The sequence below is a fragment of the Aulonocara sp. 'chitande type north' Nkhata Bay genome, linkage group LG9 (assembly GCF_057382095.1).
Source record: "Aulonocara sp. 'chitande type north' Nkhata Bay isolate Kocher_YH1m ecotype deep benthic linkage group LG9, A_spYH_male_GT1.1, whole genome shotgun sequence".
NCBI lineage: Eukaryota > Metazoa > Chordata > Actinopteri > Cichliformes > Cichlidae > Aulonocara > Aulonocara sp. 'chitande type north' Nkhata Bay.
In genome coordinates, this window is record NC_141352.1 from 23005101 (window position 1) to 23023791 (window position 18691).

The 18691-nt window shown below is 41.8% G+C and overlaps 2 protein-coding genes across 5 annotated transcripts in view; both read right to left on the reverse strand.

Moving 5' to 3' along the window:
* Nucleotides 1-785: 785 nt before the first annotated feature.
* topbp1 (DNA topoisomerase II binding protein 1) lies at nucleotides 786-14802 on the reverse strand. Its single transcript, XM_086306586.1, has 28 exons — nucleotides 14389-14802; nucleotides 14117-14210; nucleotides 13889-14023; nucleotides 13654-13797; nucleotides 13391-13572; nucleotides 13067-13260; nucleotides 12806-12982; nucleotides 12542-12711; nucleotides 12243-12406; nucleotides 9778-10022; nucleotides 9315-9649; nucleotides 9064-9236; nucleotides 8464-8675; nucleotides 7787-8103; nucleotides 7507-7692; nucleotides 7217-7332; nucleotides 6607-6730; nucleotides 5853-6011; nucleotides 5600-5696; nucleotides 5190-5382; nucleotides 4618-4841; nucleotides 4178-4320; nucleotides 3843-3936; nucleotides 2704-2867; nucleotides 2335-2463; nucleotides 2163-2252; nucleotides 1624-1785; nucleotides 786-1468 (listed from the first exon to the last, which is right to left on the reverse strand). Exons 2-28 carry the CDS (start codon nucleotides 14201-14203, stop codon nucleotides 1340-1342), a joined length of 4545 nt encoding a protein of 1514 aa, XP_086162712.1. The 5' UTR covers nucleotides 14204-14210; nucleotides 14389-14802; the 3' UTR covers nucleotides 786-1339.
* Nucleotides 14803-15412: 610 nt separating this feature from the next.
* Nucleotides 15413-18691, reverse strand: part of dnajc13 (dnaJ homolog subfamily C member 13) — a 31495-nt gene continuing 28216 nt past the window's right edge. For 3 of the 4 annotated variants that reach the window (XM_086306593.1, XM_086306592.1, XM_086306590.1), the window contains 7 exons: nucleotides 18574-18616; nucleotides 18316-18489; nucleotides 18047-18226; nucleotides 17785-17925; nucleotides 17561-17704; nucleotides 17369-17468; nucleotides 15413-16560 (listed from right to left, as the gene is read on the reverse strand). In XM_086306593.1, coding sequence (XP_086162719.1) covers nucleotides 16463-16560; nucleotides 17369-17468; nucleotides 17561-17704; nucleotides 17785-17925; nucleotides 18047-18226; nucleotides 18316-18489; nucleotides 18574-18616 — 880 coding nt within the window. In that variant the 3' untranslated portion in view covers nucleotides 15413-16462. Of the gene's footprint in view, nucleotides 16561-17012; nucleotides 17118-17368; nucleotides 17469-17560; nucleotides 17705-17784; nucleotides 17926-18046; nucleotides 18227-18315; nucleotides 18490-18573; nucleotides 18617-18691 lie in introns of all 4 variants that reach the window. The other variant, XM_086306594.1, reaches the window with a different exon arrangement.

The window sequence follows — 18691 nt, forward strand, 5'->3', positions numbered from 1 at the left end:
TTTTATTTTTTAGAGGGGGGGGGGGGGGGGGAGTTGCTTTATCTGCTTTTTTTTTTTGCTCTTTTGCCAGATTATGTTTATCATTATCATGTTTTTTTTAAACTTTTGTATTATGTTATTAGTTGTTAAACATCAGTGCAAATCTACATTATACATGCCTTCCTCATACATTATAATTTAGCTTTGTCATTCTTTTATTAGTTGGGGTTTTTATTTTGGCAGTCTTCATCTTCCATATCCCTGATATTTAAGTCGCATATTGGCTATGCTGGCATAAAATTAACAGCAATATAAATTATACGATAATTTAACCCTTGCCTTTCCTGTAGGAAAAACTGTTCAAGGGTGGACTTGTTCACAGCTCACAGGTATGTGCGGTGTGCAAGAACAGGTCCTTTGCCCTATAATATGCAGCTTAATTAAATACGGTTTGGTTGTTACCATTAAAATTAGTTGGTTGTAAAATTTGAAACTTGCCAAACTTTGTGAGTGACCTTAAGCTGCCCTCTGGGATCTGAGTCATGTTTCCCTCCCTGTCAGGATTCCTCCTCTAATCCCACACTTCTAAATACTGAACCTGTGGGGAGGCGGTCAGCTGGTCCATCTATTACGAGGTTAAACCACTTAACCATCTTATGAGAGAGAACCGAGGCCTCAAACCTCAGCTGGCACGCTGGTATGAAGCAACACATCAGTGTACCAGAGGCCTACATGAACAGCGTAAACAAAATCTAGTGTTTACTAGACTGGAGGGGGGATCGACAGATGATGCAAATGGGCTATAACAAGAAACATGTCAATTTGACCAAATTTGTCAGAGACTAAGTTAATAAGCTGCCTTAGGCAGGATGATTTCTCAATAAATACACAGGCAGGTTTTATTTTGCAAAAGAAAGAAAGTTAACAACACACACTTATAACAGGACATTTGGAAAAAAAAAATCATAGAAGGCTTGGTTAACCCCCCCAAAAAAATCCTAAACAATAAGTAAAGTTATTAAATATATAAATGTTAAAACAGCACTTGGGAGACTTGAGTTTACATTCTGAGAAATCAGACCTGAGGCATGCACTGACACACTACTGCCCTCTACAGGCCAGAGAGTAGCATCGCATGCAATTACAAAACGTGACTCAACATTTTCTGCAGACGTTCATTAACTCATCCATCACAAGCAGAGTCTCTCGGTGCAAGCAGCAGCTCCAGGGCGCTCTATGAAAAATGCAGTATTACAATACAGGTGCTACATTTATTTTATTTTCATACAGGTCATAAAAAATAGGGATTTTTTTTTTACAATCATCTTCACATTGTTGAAAATATTTAAGATATTTAACTTCAGTTCACACGGCTCTTTTTCAGCCTGGAGGTCTCTGCTGCTGCTTTACGTTTACGTGACGGTGTGCCTGGAGCTTCTTCAGAGGGAGCTTCAGTCAGGTGGTACAGCTCGATGGGTGGTGTTGGCTCCTTAAGCAAAGATGGGAAAAAAGGCCATTGCTAAAAATCCATCTTTAACATTCAATTTTGTGTGGGCTGCAACATGGAAGACATCAAACGTCTTTCAAGTGAGAAATTCAGCATCAGACTCAGCTGAGAATATATAAATGAAGAGCCCTGCTAACCTGCATGAGATAGTCTGCAATGTATTCTGGCTTCAGGCATGTGACTCCTTGTGAGGTAGCCTCTAAAACATCAACTCTGAAGTCTCCGGGTTTGAGTCGACTGAAGTCTGCAAAAAGATGTGTGGCCTCTTTGTACATGGATGGGGAGGGACCAGGAAGGACCTGCAGAGAAATGACAGACTGTGTGTTTGCTGTGTTTGTGGAAAGAAGTCAAATGAAGCAGACAAACGTAAACCCGCAAACAACACAATTCTTTCCTTCAGCATACTGCTGTGATGGTTATTTACCTCCATCTAAAACAACAGCCCCATCTTCTTAGCTCTTTTTTTTTTTTCCCTCGCTTTCTTTTGACTCACTAGCTCAGTTTTATCAAGGATTCCAAATTTTACATCACAGACATTTCTAAAGATTATATCAAAAAATAAATATCAACCTACTGAAGCTGTTGCTGTTTTAAGACACTTTTAGGATGCTAATCTATCTTGGCTAAAGACTGCATGCTCCTGGATGTGTCTCAGAAAAGAAAAGCACTGAGAAACCTTCGCCCCGCCAGACTGCAGCAACCGCCTGAATCCCGATTCTCTGCTCTGGTCGATGTTCAGCATGACTGTCCATCCACTGAAGGCGCCCTGAAAAATACAAATGCCTGTTTATAGAACACAAAATGCCTCAGAACCGTGGTTTTTATTGTGTGTATGAGCCTGCTCGTACCTCGTGTTCAGAGTGACCCTGCAGGCTTTTTCTCCAGCGCATGCCGGCTAACGCTAGTCTCTTTTGTTGGGAGGTGATGGAGGGCAATGCGTCAAGGATGGAGCTATTGCCCCACTCAAACTCCTCCTCCTAGATCACAGATTTGGAGATTTTTGGGGACAAGTCAAGAAAACCTTTTTTGTGGTTTTTATTAGAAGTGACCCGTTCCTTGTCTAGTCTAAAATAACAGCCTAAGATGACGGCTGTGTGGTGATACTTGCATGAAGGACTCTCCTTGAAAGTATTGGTGTTATCCGAGCGCTTATATTCCACATTCCCAGACTTTCTATCATATTTACGTGTGGCAAAGATTGCTCTTCGGATTCTGACCTGAATGAAGAGACCCACAGAGCGGCACGCCTCCAGGTACGAGCGGTGCAGGATCCATTTCCCAGCTGCCATCGCTGCCAGGTACTTCTCATTACGCAGGGGTGTCCCGACGATGATGTGTGTGCAGCTGGGGTCAAAAGACTGCTTATCCAAGACTACACCACCTACAGCAACAGACAGAGACAGAAAACTACACACATGGTACACTTGGCCTGTGCAGGGATTATGGCTGCAACACTGATAACTGAATGGCATGAAAATGCAATATAAATATGAAGTTTATCCTATTCCACTGACTCTATCAGACCCTCTGATAACATGTTTCCAGCACCATGGATATAGTCACCATCTGTGCACCTATTTTAAACTGGTAAACTGGTTTGGATCTCGAAAGGTTGGATCACAGCACATTTTCCATGACCTCACATGTGATCGCTGACCCCAGTGAGTATTTTCATATTCTACAGGTTGGAAAGAGAAGATGTGCAACTCAAAAACGGTGGAAACAGACTGGTCTTTCAGCATTTATGGCTGATGAAGTAAATGCAACATTATCAGTGTAGCAGACATTGGTTGAATGCAACTTTTTGTTTGGTTGAAACAGGTTTAGTTTTGGATTACGGTTTGCCAATAATTAGTGAAGATTAAACTCATGTGTAAGAGGACTGAGAATGCTTTACTGTTAGTAAATGACCTCACAGAGACAGCCAAACAAACACGTCTTGTAGGGGAAATGCTGGTAACGAAGTGAACTTTTAGCCAATATATGACAACCGTTTATTCTAACAACCTCAAACTCAACGCTGCACTTATTTCAGTTCCCAGCAATACACCCACCAAGTTTAAAGCCTAGCAGATGAACGGCTGTCAAGCTATTAAGCTAGTAAGATGCGCTGAGGCAGAAATACAGTGTGAAAGTTTTAATAATGATATAACTTGTCATAACCAGTGAAGATCTGAGTCATGCTTTTTTTGACAGAGGAAACAGTGCTGGAGGAACTACTTCCATATCCTGGAGGCAGATCCTCAGTTATAGTCATCAGGGATTAGCTCCTCTGACTTCCAGCCTCTGATGTGCTGCCTTTTGTACTGCAGCACGATGAAACAGCGTTAGATCGCTAATTAGATGGGAGACTCACCAAGCTCCTCTATGAGGTGACTGTAATCAATGCGCTCCTGGGGGCTGAGGGAGGACAGCTGAAATCTGGGAGGTTGTTTTTCTTCCTTCTTCTCCTGAGAAAAATAAACAACCTTTTAGCACTAGTACTTTGCTTGAAAGAGACGTACAGATTGTACACTGCGCAGTACAAATGATCAGTTCATTATTATGTAACTGAATAAGCACCAGCATGCAGCTGTTTGCGTAACGCAGGAAAGTGGAGAGAAGTGTTACACAATGCTGAGCAATTAAATTTCATTTAGACCAGATTAAAGCTTCACGTGTTGTTGTCAGTGCAAATTTCGAACCCTTCACCTGTGGTTCTGGTGCTACTGCGGGGTTGGCGAGAGGAAAAGCAATGCTGGGAGCTTTAGGAGTGAGGACGTCATTCTCTGGCTCCTCGGGAGGAGGCGTCAGGACTTTCTTGTTCATGTGCTGCTCAATGACGTCACAAGCAGCTGCGGGAGCGACAACGGTGAAATGTTACCAACATATCAGAAACAGTGTTTCCCTATTATATGCATACACAGACTTTAAATAGACCTGAGACTAACTTGAGAGCTCTATACTAAGATGCACCACTTCTTCACCGTATCGCTACATCCTCCCAAAGCTTAGACCTTTCATTTTCATTTGCATGATTCACAGTTCAAAATCTTCTTTATCTGTCCAGGTAGGTGTAAACCCCTCTATGCATTAATTTAGCCCATTGTACGCTTTCAGACAGTTGGTGCAGCTGGATCCTCATTTCTTACCCATCTCTACCAGCTCTGAGTCCGTCATGGAGTCCCTTAGCTGTGGTCCGCTGTCTGCAGTTGGAGGAGGAGCGAGGGGCTCAGAGTGCTGCGATGGGCTTCCAGGCCACTGTAAATTATCAGCGAGCTTGGCCCTCTCTTCTCTGGCTGTGGGGTCATCCCAAACTATCTGTTCACTCTGGGATGGCTCTGTGTTCATGTCCATAGCCGCTTCTCGAGGAACCCTGAAATCACAACAGAGCAGTCAGCTATGTGAAGCCAAAAGAATACCATCTATGGTATTTATATGGTTTAGATCCTGAATTTAACACAAAAGGACTTTTCAAAGCTCAACGCGCCCCTACTGCTAACATAGTTCTGTAGGTAAAATGATGATATTTACTATTTCTTCTGCTGTCACCACAGCTCTGTACCCAAACATGCATACAGCACCTTCCACTTTTTTTTTTAAACAAATAAAAAAGCACTTTAAATTTTTTATAGTGGACTCTGCAAAACGCCCTGAGCTGCTGCCAGATTCCTTAAGAGATTCAAGCTTCTTTTAGTTTTAACATAAGCAGCTTCTTTCATACCTCAGAGCTTCTAGAGTCCGTCTATTACCGCTCCGTCCAACTCTGCTCCCTTCGGGTGTGTGGGGGCCCAAGTCTGCCCCTCCGGATCCCATCCTAGCGAGCCTGACTGAGGTACGCCTCCCTGTCGTCAGTTTAGTGGCTGACATGATCTCCTGCAGTTGTCTTTGCAGGTTCTCTCTCATCTCTAGCGTTTCTAAAATATCAGGATAGCAAAAAATATGTAAAACCTCATATACAACCATGTATACTGAAGACCTTTTACTTCTGTGACAGGCTTGGTTTGTCAGGATTACTCCAGAAGTTATGGACAGATTTGCAGATTGGTGGTGAGCCTTGAGAGTCTCAGACTCGTTTCAAGTACATGCAGAAGCTCAGTGGATTTAATTACCAGCAACAGAAAAGACACTCACCCCTCCTTTCTGTGCTATCATTCATCTCTTCTTGGTCTGTGCTTCCATCACTCACACGGCGTTGGGTTGCAGCTTCTTGTGTGGGATTGTGTACAAACTGCGACAAAGAAAACTAAAGATCAATTAAACAGGAAAAGAAAGATAATTGTGACATCCCAGCATTAATTGAACAATACATCCTGATTTTCCTGAGAAATTCCATCCTAAACCAACACAGGTCCCCCACTAACTCTGACTTTCAAATCAGACCCACCTCGTCTTCCTTCGTCTCCCTGATGTCTTTGCGTTGTGTTCGTGTTACAGGTGGTGACCTCTGAGAGTTGCTGGGCACCTGGCTCAGGTTTAAACTCATCTTAGGGTTGTAGGTGAAAGGATAGAGAGACTCCGGGACGTGCCTTTGCTCATCAGCGCACTGCACAGGATGAAAACAGACACGTTACTGCACACAGTATTTATCTACACACCAAAACGTAACTAAATAAAACAATTATGAGGAGACACACCACTGAAACGACGATGCCTCTGAATTTACACATCAAAGACGTTTTTCATTTAGTATTCTGCTTTTGTTGATGAGATGCTAATTGCTTCCCCCGGGTGAAATGTTGCAGGAGAATACAAATAATACCCAAATGAAATCAATTGCATCTTAATGCAGCTTTGTGAATCTTTATGAAGACGTAATTTCTCTAAATGCTTGTTTAAGCAAAGGAAACAGAAGCATGTGGCTTGAACCTTTTATAGGCATGGTTTATGTGCTCAGGTTGAAAGAAACTAAAGACTGAATTGTTTCCTAACATGTGTGTGTTAATTTTCTGCAGATCAGCTGATGCCTGCCTCTTACCCACTAAATACTGGGATGGGCTTCAACAGTGTACTGTGTTTTACACTACCTTATATCACTTCAAATAACACGAACACAGCATCACTTTCACACAGCAGACTTAATCAGCTGTCACAAATGATTAGAAATCAGTGAGAAAACGCTACACTACTGGGAAACCCACCGCCTGCAACCAGTACTGGGAGACCACATGGAGCCCTCTCTCCTTCACTCCTCTGTATTCCCGGGTGTTGTCCCCCACACGGCCCTGGTAAATGTAGTGTGTTACTGTATCGTCACAAGCCCACCTGAAAAGAAGTTAGCAAAGATATGTTTGTACCGTTTGCATCATATTTGCAAAAAATAAAATCAATTGATAAAGTGTTACTTTCCAGGACTTTCTTACAACATTGATGGGTTACTTTTTGATAATTCGTGATCAGTAAGCAAAACATTTCACCCATTCTTTGTACAGGTGTCATGATGATTTAGAAGCAGTATACTTGGACTTTGGCCTTAATCCTTATGTAAGCCCAGTTTATGGAACTGATTTATTGCTCAGACTTGAAGGAAATCAAAGTGAAAAACTGTCATTTCTAAAAGTCATATGATGAAAAAATAAGAACAAACAGGTAAAACCAAACATTAATTCTCATTCTGTGGTTTTAAAATGCTGACACTGGGAAAGCATGCTTAGCTCGAAATAGAGGGAGAGTGGCGACAGATAGAACCAGGATTTGAAAGGTTTAAAAAAATGAAATACAATAAAAATCTCTTAAGTAAAGTTTACAAACCTGAAGTCGGCTCCAAGCGAGGCAGCGATGGCGTTTAGTTCACTCTGCATTTTGCTCAGTTTCTTTCCCACGCAGACCACAACACCATTCAGGGGCCCGGCTTCTTTTCGTGGACTCTAACACGCAAACACCATATTGTTTTTGTCTGTCTTTCTTTTGAGTTGTTATGTTTGTGACTGGGAAATAAAAACCTGTGTGTACTTCAATCTAACACTGATAATCGCTAAGATGTGCTGTGGCTCTGTAACCACCAGGCTCTAACACATTTGTATAGCAGTACTAGTGTTTACCTCCTTCTCAGCTGTCTTTGCAAGCTGGGGACTGGCAGAGACTGCTTGCATCTCTGAGACATTATTGCGGGTGCTATTAGCCAGCGCTACTTTCAGGTTCCTGTTGATGACATCAGTGAGTGGAGTCTCAATCCTCTTCCCTGGTTTCGATGCCCCACCCGGAGTTTCCATAGCTCCAAGTGCATCCTAAATAATATAAATACACATATTTAGAGAAACATTAATCAAATATCAGCAAACATGAAATGCCAGAAGTGTAAGCTGCTCAGTGAATCCCAACCTTGACATTAAAAGAGGGTCTGAAGAGCTGGTCTCGGTTGAGGAAACGAGAAGGGGTGTCCAGCTGCAGGGAGGCCTCGTTCTGTAGTGGGTTCCTTCTGCCACCCTCCTGGTTTTGTTTTGGGGTGCTGATGTCCTCTTTGGGCTTCATCTCATCCAAAACAGATCGGAACACTTTGCTCTGAAAGCGGCCTAAATCCAGAGGAGTGACAGCCTTACCGCTCCGGGGACCCAACAAAGGGATTTCTGGAGAGGAACGAGCCGCTGGAGGCATAATCTGTTTCTGCGAACCACCTACAAAACTCTCTTCATCCCTCTCTGTGGAAGAACAAAATAAAAACAGCCAGTCTCATTAATAAGCAATGACACACTAGACAAACTTGAGTCTACAATTACATTTAATAACATAATGAATTTAATAAATTAAGCGAACTGGAACTAAAACTAAACTAAAATTAAAAACCAATAAAAACTAAACTATCGTTCTTATAAAGACCCATCCCGAGCCAGGAAAATCTCTGGTGGTAGTCATTAGCAATCAGGTCAAACTGGTGCTACAAATGAATGCCTCTTAAAACTCCAGCCAAACTCCATCATACGGTTTAATTTAATGTAATTTATATCGTGTGTTGAGAATTACAGATCATAAAACAGATCTAGCAAAGTTAGTTATCTAACCTGGTGAGGGTGGCAGATCAACTAAAAATCTTCCCTCCTCTGCTCTCTTCCCAGTTCGAGCAGACTCTAGTATCCAGTGCATGGTAACAGCAGGAAGCCCCCACTTCGTTGCTGCCTGGTACTTTGTGCCCTCGGGGCTCTGCAGCACCAGATGCGTGCTGGCCAGCATGCCTTTCTTCTGGTTGGCCAGGCGCACAAAATAATCCTGGACGCTGCAGCAAGGAGACACAAAACAAATTTAAAGATTTAACACACATATCTCCTAATGAGCAGCAAGACTGGGCTATAAAGTATGCAGCAGAGCAAGTGAATTTAAGTTACAGCAATGCACACAGGCCAGGGCAGCTTCTTCTTTTATTAAACAGCTGTATCATCCTACTGCTCAGGAGCACATACAGATAGAAAAATGTACAGAAAACAGAAATTCATCCTCATTACTGCTCTGAACACAAAGCAACTGGCTTCACATTGAGTGTTCATGCATAATAATGAATGCAAATACCAGCTAATTTAAAAGTTTAATCAAACGTTCCTGCAGTAGTTAATGTTTATGGATATTATGCCTAAACATAACGACTGGTGCATGTAAGGTAGTCATACTCGGCTCCAAGGTGCTTGGCAAGCTCCACCAAAGACTCCCTCTCTGCTCCGGTGAACTGGCTGACAGAGAGGACGCAATCTTTGAGAGGAAACTGTCCGTCCATCACTGGGACAGGAGTGAACAAAGGGTGGGAGGACAGCTGCAGGACACACTCCTTCTCCACACACATGACCTGAGGTTTAATGAGAGAAATAGGTCAATCAAAAGCATAAGGCACTCTCATAACATGGAGCACTATTAACAAACTTACCAGCCAGGTATCAGTGACCACCTCTTCCACTGTGGCCTCCACTGAGCACCCCAAGAGAGGGACCACAGCATAGTCTGCGACAACCCGGGAGCGGCCCATCAGCACTTTGCCTCCATGTTCTGTCACCAGCAGAGAGAGCTGTGCCTCTGCCTCCGTACCAAACCCCACAAGAAGGAAACGTTTCCCGAAAAACAGTCCTGCCTCGCTGGCTTCCTGCAGGGTGGATTCTGTCCCATTAGTGCGGTTTGGTACCCAGGATTCAGGTTGGAGCTCTGCAGTTGTACTAATGGACTTCCTGCTTTTACTCTCTGCTGGTGGTGGAGGCGGCATATCAACTGGAACACAAACGGATATGAGCAGCTGTACCAATATGTAAAACTAACCTAAGTCTGAATCTTATTCATTCAGCTGTCTTATACAGACTCTTGATCCCATACGAACACCGTCAGCAACAGATACTTACTCACTGTAGGGTCATCATCCATGTACTGTGACAGTAGATCCTCGTCTGCTTTCTTTCTCCCCGGAGTGCTCGGGCTGCCAGCAGGTGGACCAGTTGAGATCCGGGATTTGGGAGTGTGGTAACCCGGCACCACTACATCAGCTGGAGCAGGAGGCAGACAGTCAGGGTGGAGGTAGCTGGCTTCTGGGAGCAGAGTGCCCTTTGAGAAGCTGTCTATTAGCCACTTTACTGTTACTACATGGGGCCTGTGAATTACAGAGAGAACATAAATTATATATTAACCACATTATGTCTTAATTAGAGATGGCACGATACCACTTTTTTATGTCCGATACCGATACCGATATCATAAATTTGGATATCTGCCGATACCGATATGAATCCGATATAATGTTTTTTAATCAACAAAACTGTTTTTTAATATCTTGCTGCATTTTGTATAAGTTCATACTCAAGTTTAAAACAACAACTACACTAAAGCTATTCTGTTATACCTGTATGCAAAAAAAATATTTCATAGTTCAGCAACACTGATCAATCTAATAAACTTAAACCTGCACCATCCTCCCTATTCTGGTATTTTAAAGAGTACTTAGCATAAATATTAAGCAACCTAACTAATAGGGTTCCAACTCCCAGCAACAACAAAAATAAAAAAATAAAAAAATAGGGAACCACCCCTCACGCTCCACCTCATGATGCTTAATCGCCGTAATCAACCTTAATTTGATGCAGTGTGAAAAAAAATGCACAGAAATCAATTATTTTTCAAGAAATATTAAATAGATTCAACATCTTTCTTCAACAAAATTGCAGACTGCACAGATGGTACCTTCCCAAAGGAAAAAGTACTATAGCTTACTAGGGTATATATATTAGACTTAATAGTCACTATATACAGTAATTGACTTCTATTCATTTTACATCAAATTAAAACTTTGGGTGTAAGATTCAGATAATTATTTATTAAAAGCTCGACATTTTAAATGAGAATAAGAAAGAAAAGTATGTCTTTGTGCCCCCTTTTCCCTGTTAATGCCCTATCGGCCCCCCTGGCTAAACTTTGCTAGATCCGCCCCTGCACAGTTACCAGCGTCAGCTACGTAGAAAAAGATCCTGGAGTAGAAAGTAATATTAAATACATTCTAACAACAGCTTATCAAGCTTAAACGTGCTGCTGTTGTTCAGCCGCTGGTTTCCTCTTTCTGGTGCAAAGTGGGCCAAAAACAAACAAGAGACACGGACTTGCGACAGAAAAGCCGATCAGCTGATCGTTAAGCAGTTTCATGATTGAAGTAGCAGCCGGAGAGCGAGAGGCAGTCGCTAGTTAAGCTTAACGCAGGAATGCTTTACAAACATTCAGAGATGGACTTACACACTTGCTTTACTTCTCTCGGGGTAACTTTGTCAGAGATGAAATGCCGGGTTGCTAGCGAAGCTCCACATGCTATCCAGACCACCGACAGGTCCCGCATGCCACAGCCGCTCTATCACGTGATGCATACTGCTCCGACGTGCTAACGTTCTGAGGTGAGTTACGGCGTGTTGCAAGTTTTGTGAGGTGCTTTCGTGATATTTAATGGATCGGATTACATTTTTTATTTTTCTCCGATATCCGATCCAGTAATTTAGGTCAGTATCGGACCGATACCGATACGTAATATCGGATCGGTCCATCTCTAGTCTTAATCCTTGCCTTTCTTTTTTCATATTTGTGTTTTTAATTTTTTTGAGAATGCTGACATCCAAAAAGCTGGGATGTAGTTGAAGATTTAAGACCCTGTTCTAATGGTCATCAAACCACATTTTTATTGACCTATGCTGACAAAACTTGTCATTAAGGGTACAGGGAAGCTCATTAAATGTCATCTTTATGGGAGAAAGATTTAAAGGCTACATTGAAAAAGTGTGTGTGGAAATGTTAGACAGATAAAATATAAACTTTTTTTTTTTAAGTTTCAATTTTACCTGGATGATTGAGCATGCATCAAGACTTTTTTTTCCAACATTCTGTGTTTAAGAGCTGAGACGACCGACTATTTTAAAGACAAATGTTTCAGATTCTTGTTTAATATAAGATTTTAGCTCTTCAATGGTTACTTTGACTTACTTTTTGTATTATAATGAGTCAGTGGGTGATGGACCCATTTGCATCTGGACTTTTTTACTATAAAGCTGCTGTTTCAATACATGCAGAAAGGATATTAAAGTGGGCAAAAAGCGGCCACGATAGAGCTTTCACTCCTGGATCAAAGCACGCAATTCTCCCTGTTGCTGAATTCTGTTGAGAATTGGATAAACCTAGAATCTCCATTTCTCAGTGTGTAATAGCCTTTAGTCTAAATTATTTTGCAGTCCAACCAAACATATTTTGGTATGAAAGGAAACATTAGAATCTCCAAGTTATTGTATTAATACAGAGGATATAAATATCATGAAGGTTATTAAAGCTCTTTAGTTCAGACCTGTGAGTTGCTTTGGAAAGAAAATTATTGAGGTCCTGGTCCAGCTCGCCCATGACCACATGAGAGAGCTCCTCACTGGGTTGGTTGAAGCGCAGACCTCCTGCAGCATTTACAAGACGCCGTAACTTCTCCAGTTTATTCCCTGGCAGGCCACACAGATACAGCTGTGTGACATTTAACACAAAATGACAGAAAGCCTCAAGTTTATCATTTATAGACTCAACTAACTCCTACTACAGAATTGAAAGAGGAAATACATAAAATCTCTATAAAAAGAAAACTGCAGACCATCTACTTACCTTACAGCCATCCAATAAATCATCAGCAGGGCACACAGTAAGATCCAGACTCTCTATGGGGTCTGGAGCTTCCAGGTGGCTGACAGTGCTGTTATTGGTGAGAGCCGTGTCGTTTATTGTTCTGCTAGTGTTCACAGAAATGTTGCTCAAGCCCAACAGTGACGGACCCTCTGGAAATGAAAAACATAACTCTTCAATCATTAAAGACAAACAGGTTCTGAATTACTGTGGAAAACCTTTATCATCTTATCAAATGCGACTCACCATCCTTCTTGCTGGTAGCAGTAGGTGTGGAAGTGTGTGGTCGAGTGGTTTTTGAAGCATTGCGCTCCACAGTGTACCTGCTCTCATCTTGACAGTAGCCCTTCTCTATGCTGTCAAAGAGCCAGTGCAAAGACACGCAATACACATTCCACTTCCGAGCACACTCGTACTTCTGACCTAGAACCAAGTACGATCGATGACAATCAATGACGCACAAATGATGGCATTACATCATTTTTTTAAAAAATACTGGTGACTTACCTGTTGGTTCATTAACAATGAGGTGTGTACACTCATTCATTTTGAGCTGACCGGTGTAGTTGGCCCCATGCTGCTCACAAAGTCTTTGTACTTCTTTGCGTTCTGTGCTGGACAGACCTGTCACACAAACACTACAGCCACGCAGCACAGGGCAAAGGTAGTCCTCTAAGGGCAGGTCTGTATATCTGAAAAGACTGGAAAAGCAGTACAGAGACACCATTCATGTTTTTGTAAATGTACAGTGATTTAAAATGTGAATTTGTATCAAACAGGAAACACAAGTCTTCATTTAATAGATGTAGCCATGTAAATCACAGTACATACCTATCCTGTGATTTCTCCCAGCAGGCTTTAACCCACGTAGGCAACAGGATGGGTTTACTGAGGCTGGCTGCTACCAGGTACTTTTTACTGCCCACCTCTTCTGCAATCAGGTGTGTAACAGATACGTTTAGATCCGAATAGGCCCATCCACCCATGAGCTGCACCAGATCCATCAGCTCTTCCTGGAGTGTGAGAGAAGGTATGGACATAAACATGTCTCAGTGCTTCATATTTTATTAAAATGTATATAGCAGATCTCTTACCCGTATTGCTCTGTCCATACTGGTGCAGCAAATGGTGACATCAGCCATGGCCATGTTATAGACAGGCTTCTCTGCTTTGGGGACACAACGCTGTTGCTGCAGGCAGTACAACACCACCAGTGGACTCACTATTCTGCAACCAAGCTGCACAAGAAATAAAAAAAACAAAACAAGAGTCAATCTCTGATAGAGCCTCAGGAGTGACATTTCACTGTTTAAAAGTGTAGAGTTCAACCTTCTTGCAGTGAAGAAAGGCTGGAGATGTAAAACTGGTGAACACAAACAGAGACTTGTCCTTCTTATCCATGCGCAAAACATCATCTTCTGTGATGGTTTTCAAATATTTTTCAGATTGCAGCTCCAAAATGGCCTGAATAAACCGGAGACAAACATGATTACCAATTTGTAAAACAAAGAGACAGTAAACACTAGAAGAAAGACTGGACCAGGCAGTAGAGCTTACCTCATAAGCTTTGGCAGCACAGTCTTTTTTTGATCCTTCACTTTCCACAAACTTCACAATGAAGGCTACTTTTTCTGCCTTAGACATGGTGACCCTGTACCAGCGACAAGACCTGGCATTTATTATAATGGCTGTGGCTGGCCTTAGCAGTAGCATCCAAATATAAAATGATCACCTACAAAGATTAAGTTATGACTAAGCACCTTAAGCACCGCCATACATTCAACACAAGCCTGCTATTAGCTTAAAATAATAACTTACTAGTTACTTACCTTTAATAGAAGAGCTCAAGAGCGCCAGTAAAGACAGTCTGTGTATTCCGACGGGAATCAGTATAAACTCTGATTAGTCATATGAAGCTAGTTTTACCTTAGTGCGGCTTGTCAGCGAGTTGACGCTTGTGAAGTCTGTTGTCACTTTTTAGAAAGCCTACACTGACTTTATGTTAGCTGCGCAACATAAACTTGCGAGCTAACGTTCAAACCTGCATGTAGCTCAGTTACAACATAAAAACATCCAAAAACTACCACTGCTCATGTTATCGTAAACCAACAGTCCAACCAACAGTCCCGAGATATGGGTTTAACTAACTGACATACATTTTAAAACAATTTAATCGTAATAGTTTAGATATATAAATTGTGATCTTTGTTGATAGTGTTCGCGCCTTTGGCGCAACTTCCGGCGTTACCTGCTAATCTGACCGACTGGAGTGAACGTTTCAAAGGTTCCGCTACAGACATTAGAAAGCGAATTGGGGGTGATAAACTATATATTAATGTTTTAAAAATTAGAAACTTGAAAACTTCACTGAAGGGACCGTGTTTTTTTTTTAAATTCTGACATAAATATATTAAAACCGTTTTCATTTTTAGCACATTTTCCCTATTCACATTGCCCTCAATGGCAGCTGTATTGACAATTTTTATGAATTTCCTTGACTTACGGTCAGGCTTATGAGGTGAGACCTAGTCCCTAATTCATGGCATCTATGTAGCTGGTGTAATCCACTATAAATTCAATATCCACATCCGTGAAAAGTTATGGTTCTCAAATAGATTGACATAATATAAATGACATAACTCTATGAAACATTTGCACTTATAAGCAAACAAACATATTGCCTGAGGCCTCAAGTATATCACATTGATTCTTGTATAAAAACATTTAACTGCAAAAGTGATTGGATTGAGAAATATTTTGATACATACCCGCCCCCCTTTTCATCTCTCTCTCTCGCTCAACAGACTTAACATCTATAATTATTGTGAACAGAAAAAACAAGTAGAACAACACTGTGGGTTCCCTTTTATTCTTAAAATTTTATGTACAAGTGTCAACTGATTTTTTTTTTTCAATGTACATTCAATATAAAGTTTATATACGTAATATTACATTGAACATTTCACAAATTGCACTAGTCTTTCACATAGATTGGTAATCAGAGTCAATGTCATTCGTCATGTCAGCAGAAGCTCATTTCAGGTGGTTATTATTCACTCATAAATATTCTAGTGCTTTTTGCATTCTGGGGGAGAGTTACTTTAAAAAATATGAGGCAGAAAAGGGTAGCCTTCAAAGAGAGAGCAGAATGAAGTATGAATAAGATCAGAGGAAAAAAAGGCTGGATATTATGAGAGCTCTGTGTCATCTTTGACAGAAGAGGACTGAAGCTGACCTGATCAAAGCAGACCAGAGGTCAGCAGAAGTCTAAGGGGTTAAAGTGGCATTTTCTTTTGGAGAAATAGGCCAGAGAAATCATACACATCCATTTCTTCATGTCCCGTGATTTTTTTTTTCTTTTCCACATGAGAATGCGTTAATATAGACAAGTAAACAAAATGTTTATTTCAGTGGTGGATAGGTCCTGTGCGCTTGTTCGTCACAAATGAGGCCTCAGAGATGTAAGGTTAAGGTAGCCAATCAGAATATGCCAAAGAGAAAAAAAAATTAACAAAAAAGAAGCCTCAGTCTTCCCATGACTGTCTAATGGAAAAAAAAATCAAGAGTAAAAAATATATTCATACAAAAAGTAAACTCTTCTCTGTCATTAGAAGAAATAAGAAAAGTAGAACAGAAACTAAACAAATGTGGTCATCCATTAAAACAAAGCATTTCTGAAGACTTGAGTGTCATTTGTAAGGGGCAAAGCAGAGTGACGCTGCAGGAGGTGTCGCAGAGGTTTTGGTGACAGTCAATGACGGCCCGCTCTCTCACTCGTCTTTTTTTCAGTTGTTTTGTTTTCCTCTCAACATCCCCTTCATGTGGGGAGCTGAACAGTCCCTCTCTGAGCTGCGGCCGTGAAGCTGCACTCTGGGTGCCTGAGCCTTTCAGTGTGCGTGTCCTTCAGCCTTGGTCTCCAGTGTCATTGTCCACAGGGGGTGGGACGTTGGGCATTACTGTGGTGCCCGTTCCTGCTGTAAGGTAACCTGCTACTCCTGGACCTACAATGACAGCAAGGCAGAAGAGACAGTTCAGATGTAAATTACAAGGATAGATGCAGGGCTAATGGGGAGCTAGAATGATGTACTACACACTAAGACACCAAGCATGGATGGGATGATCGCTACACTGGCTACAATGTTTTCCATGGGCTTAATTTAGTTTGACTACTGTGTAAACAACTAATGGATAATTTTCTAGAAAATCTGATTCTATTTTCTATGTTTTTCACTTGTAACTCTACATTTCAGCCTTTTAAAATGTGCTGGCTACATATTGCATACATAACACAAGCTGGCTGTTTTCCAATACACTGTTGAGGATCCAGAACGGGTGTTAAGAGGTAATGAATTATTTTCAGTGTGAGTAAGATGAAATGGGTGGGAATGGAGAATGGCATGTGCAGCCAGGATGGAGGTAAAGAGGAATGACGGTAGGAGCCAGGACGGTCTACCTGCATCAGAGCAAAAGAGAGGAGGGCTGTGAGGGCCCAGTTCAGGAGTCTAGAGCCCACCTCGCAGTGGGCTGCTGGCGGCCAGGAGAGAAGGAGTGGAAACCCCTGAGGAGGAAATGTGGAGGAAAAAAGAGGAAGGGAAGGGCCAGGAAGTTATAGGACAGCTGGGTTTAAGCATAAGTGAGGAGTCAGCCATAAGGTGTTTTGCCTTTTTAGGGTAAAGCAAAGCATTAAGATTCATCATCAGCTCAGAGAAAGATGCAGAAGACTTACCTTTTAAAGCACTTTATATTTTAACAGTTTAGCTTGTTATTCAGGTTAATCACTCTTCTAATATGCAAAAAAGAAAACTTTACCTGTCAGGTAACCTGCAGTCTGAGACTCTGAGATGAAAAGATCGTGTTTCTGGTCTTTGAAGGCACTCCATACTGAAGACTTTGCAAGAATTTCATTCACCTATGGAAAAAAAACAAGCAAGAGTTCAAATATTTGATTGTTAAATAAACAATCATACCAATCATTCGATGACTTTAATAATTCGATCATACCTGCTCTCCATACTGTAGACTACGAGTCATGGACTTCAGAGCTTTAACTATCTGGGCCTTAGTAGCTGAAGGGTTTTCTAACGTCTCCAGGCCGATTCCTTCCAGTAATTTCAAGAGGTATGGAACCAGCTCCACCCTCAGAGCCTGTTAAGTTGTTATAGAAAGTTCCATTAAGGACACATGAAACATAGTGAGGGATAATAACAGCAAGGGTGACAGTGCACCTGGGCAACTAGGTCTGTCTGCTCCTTCTGGAACATGCGGTTGAGAGCTTCACAAGCCAATCCAGCCATGTCCGCCCGAACCTTCATCCCTGTCATCAGAGGGCCAATAGTCTCCAGAGAAGCCATGGACCGTACACACAGCTACACGAAACAAAGCATATCTTAGTTGATGTGGGTGAGGTGTCACTTTTACATAAAACATTTAAACTGGCTTAAGATGGTTCTGATTTTTTGTAGTCTTGCATTAAAATTAGTTTCTTACCTCATTATCTGAAAGTACATGGATGAGGCGGATGGAGCTCTTGGGCACAGCATTGTTCTTGTGGTTGAGTGCCGCCAAGATCCGAGGCAGGTGGCCCAAAGGAGGGACCTGGTCGGCCAGCTGGCACTGTGTGCTGAACAGGCAAACTGCCGCCGTGGTAACCGTCTCCAGGGCCTCACCCTGCAGAAGATAACAGAATAAGACAGAAAAAGTCTAACTTCTGCATTCACTAGAAATTTGTACTGTTGTTTCTCAGTTAGGAAGCTCACATTGGGATTGTTCTTCTCCAGGAGCTCAGTCAGGGTTTCCAGAAGTGACACCAGGAACTCTCGAGGCTTGCGTAGCACCCACCCAGGCTGAGCAATAAAGATGCGCAAGAAGACTCCACCAACTTCAAGCTCGCCCTGTCCGGCTCCATAAGCCACTGTGAAGTCTTCTGGCAACTGAGCACACAGATTAGGAGTTTAGTTTCACATTCATAGTTCCTACAGATACACCAACTTAAAATAATGACTTTTCATACTTACTTTCCAGTTCACATCAGGATTATCTTTCTGCTGTTTAAAGTGCCTGGAAAAGATTTAAAGTGATTTAGTACAAGACATAAAACATCCTATTAGAGTGTCTAACTATTCTTTATCTGGT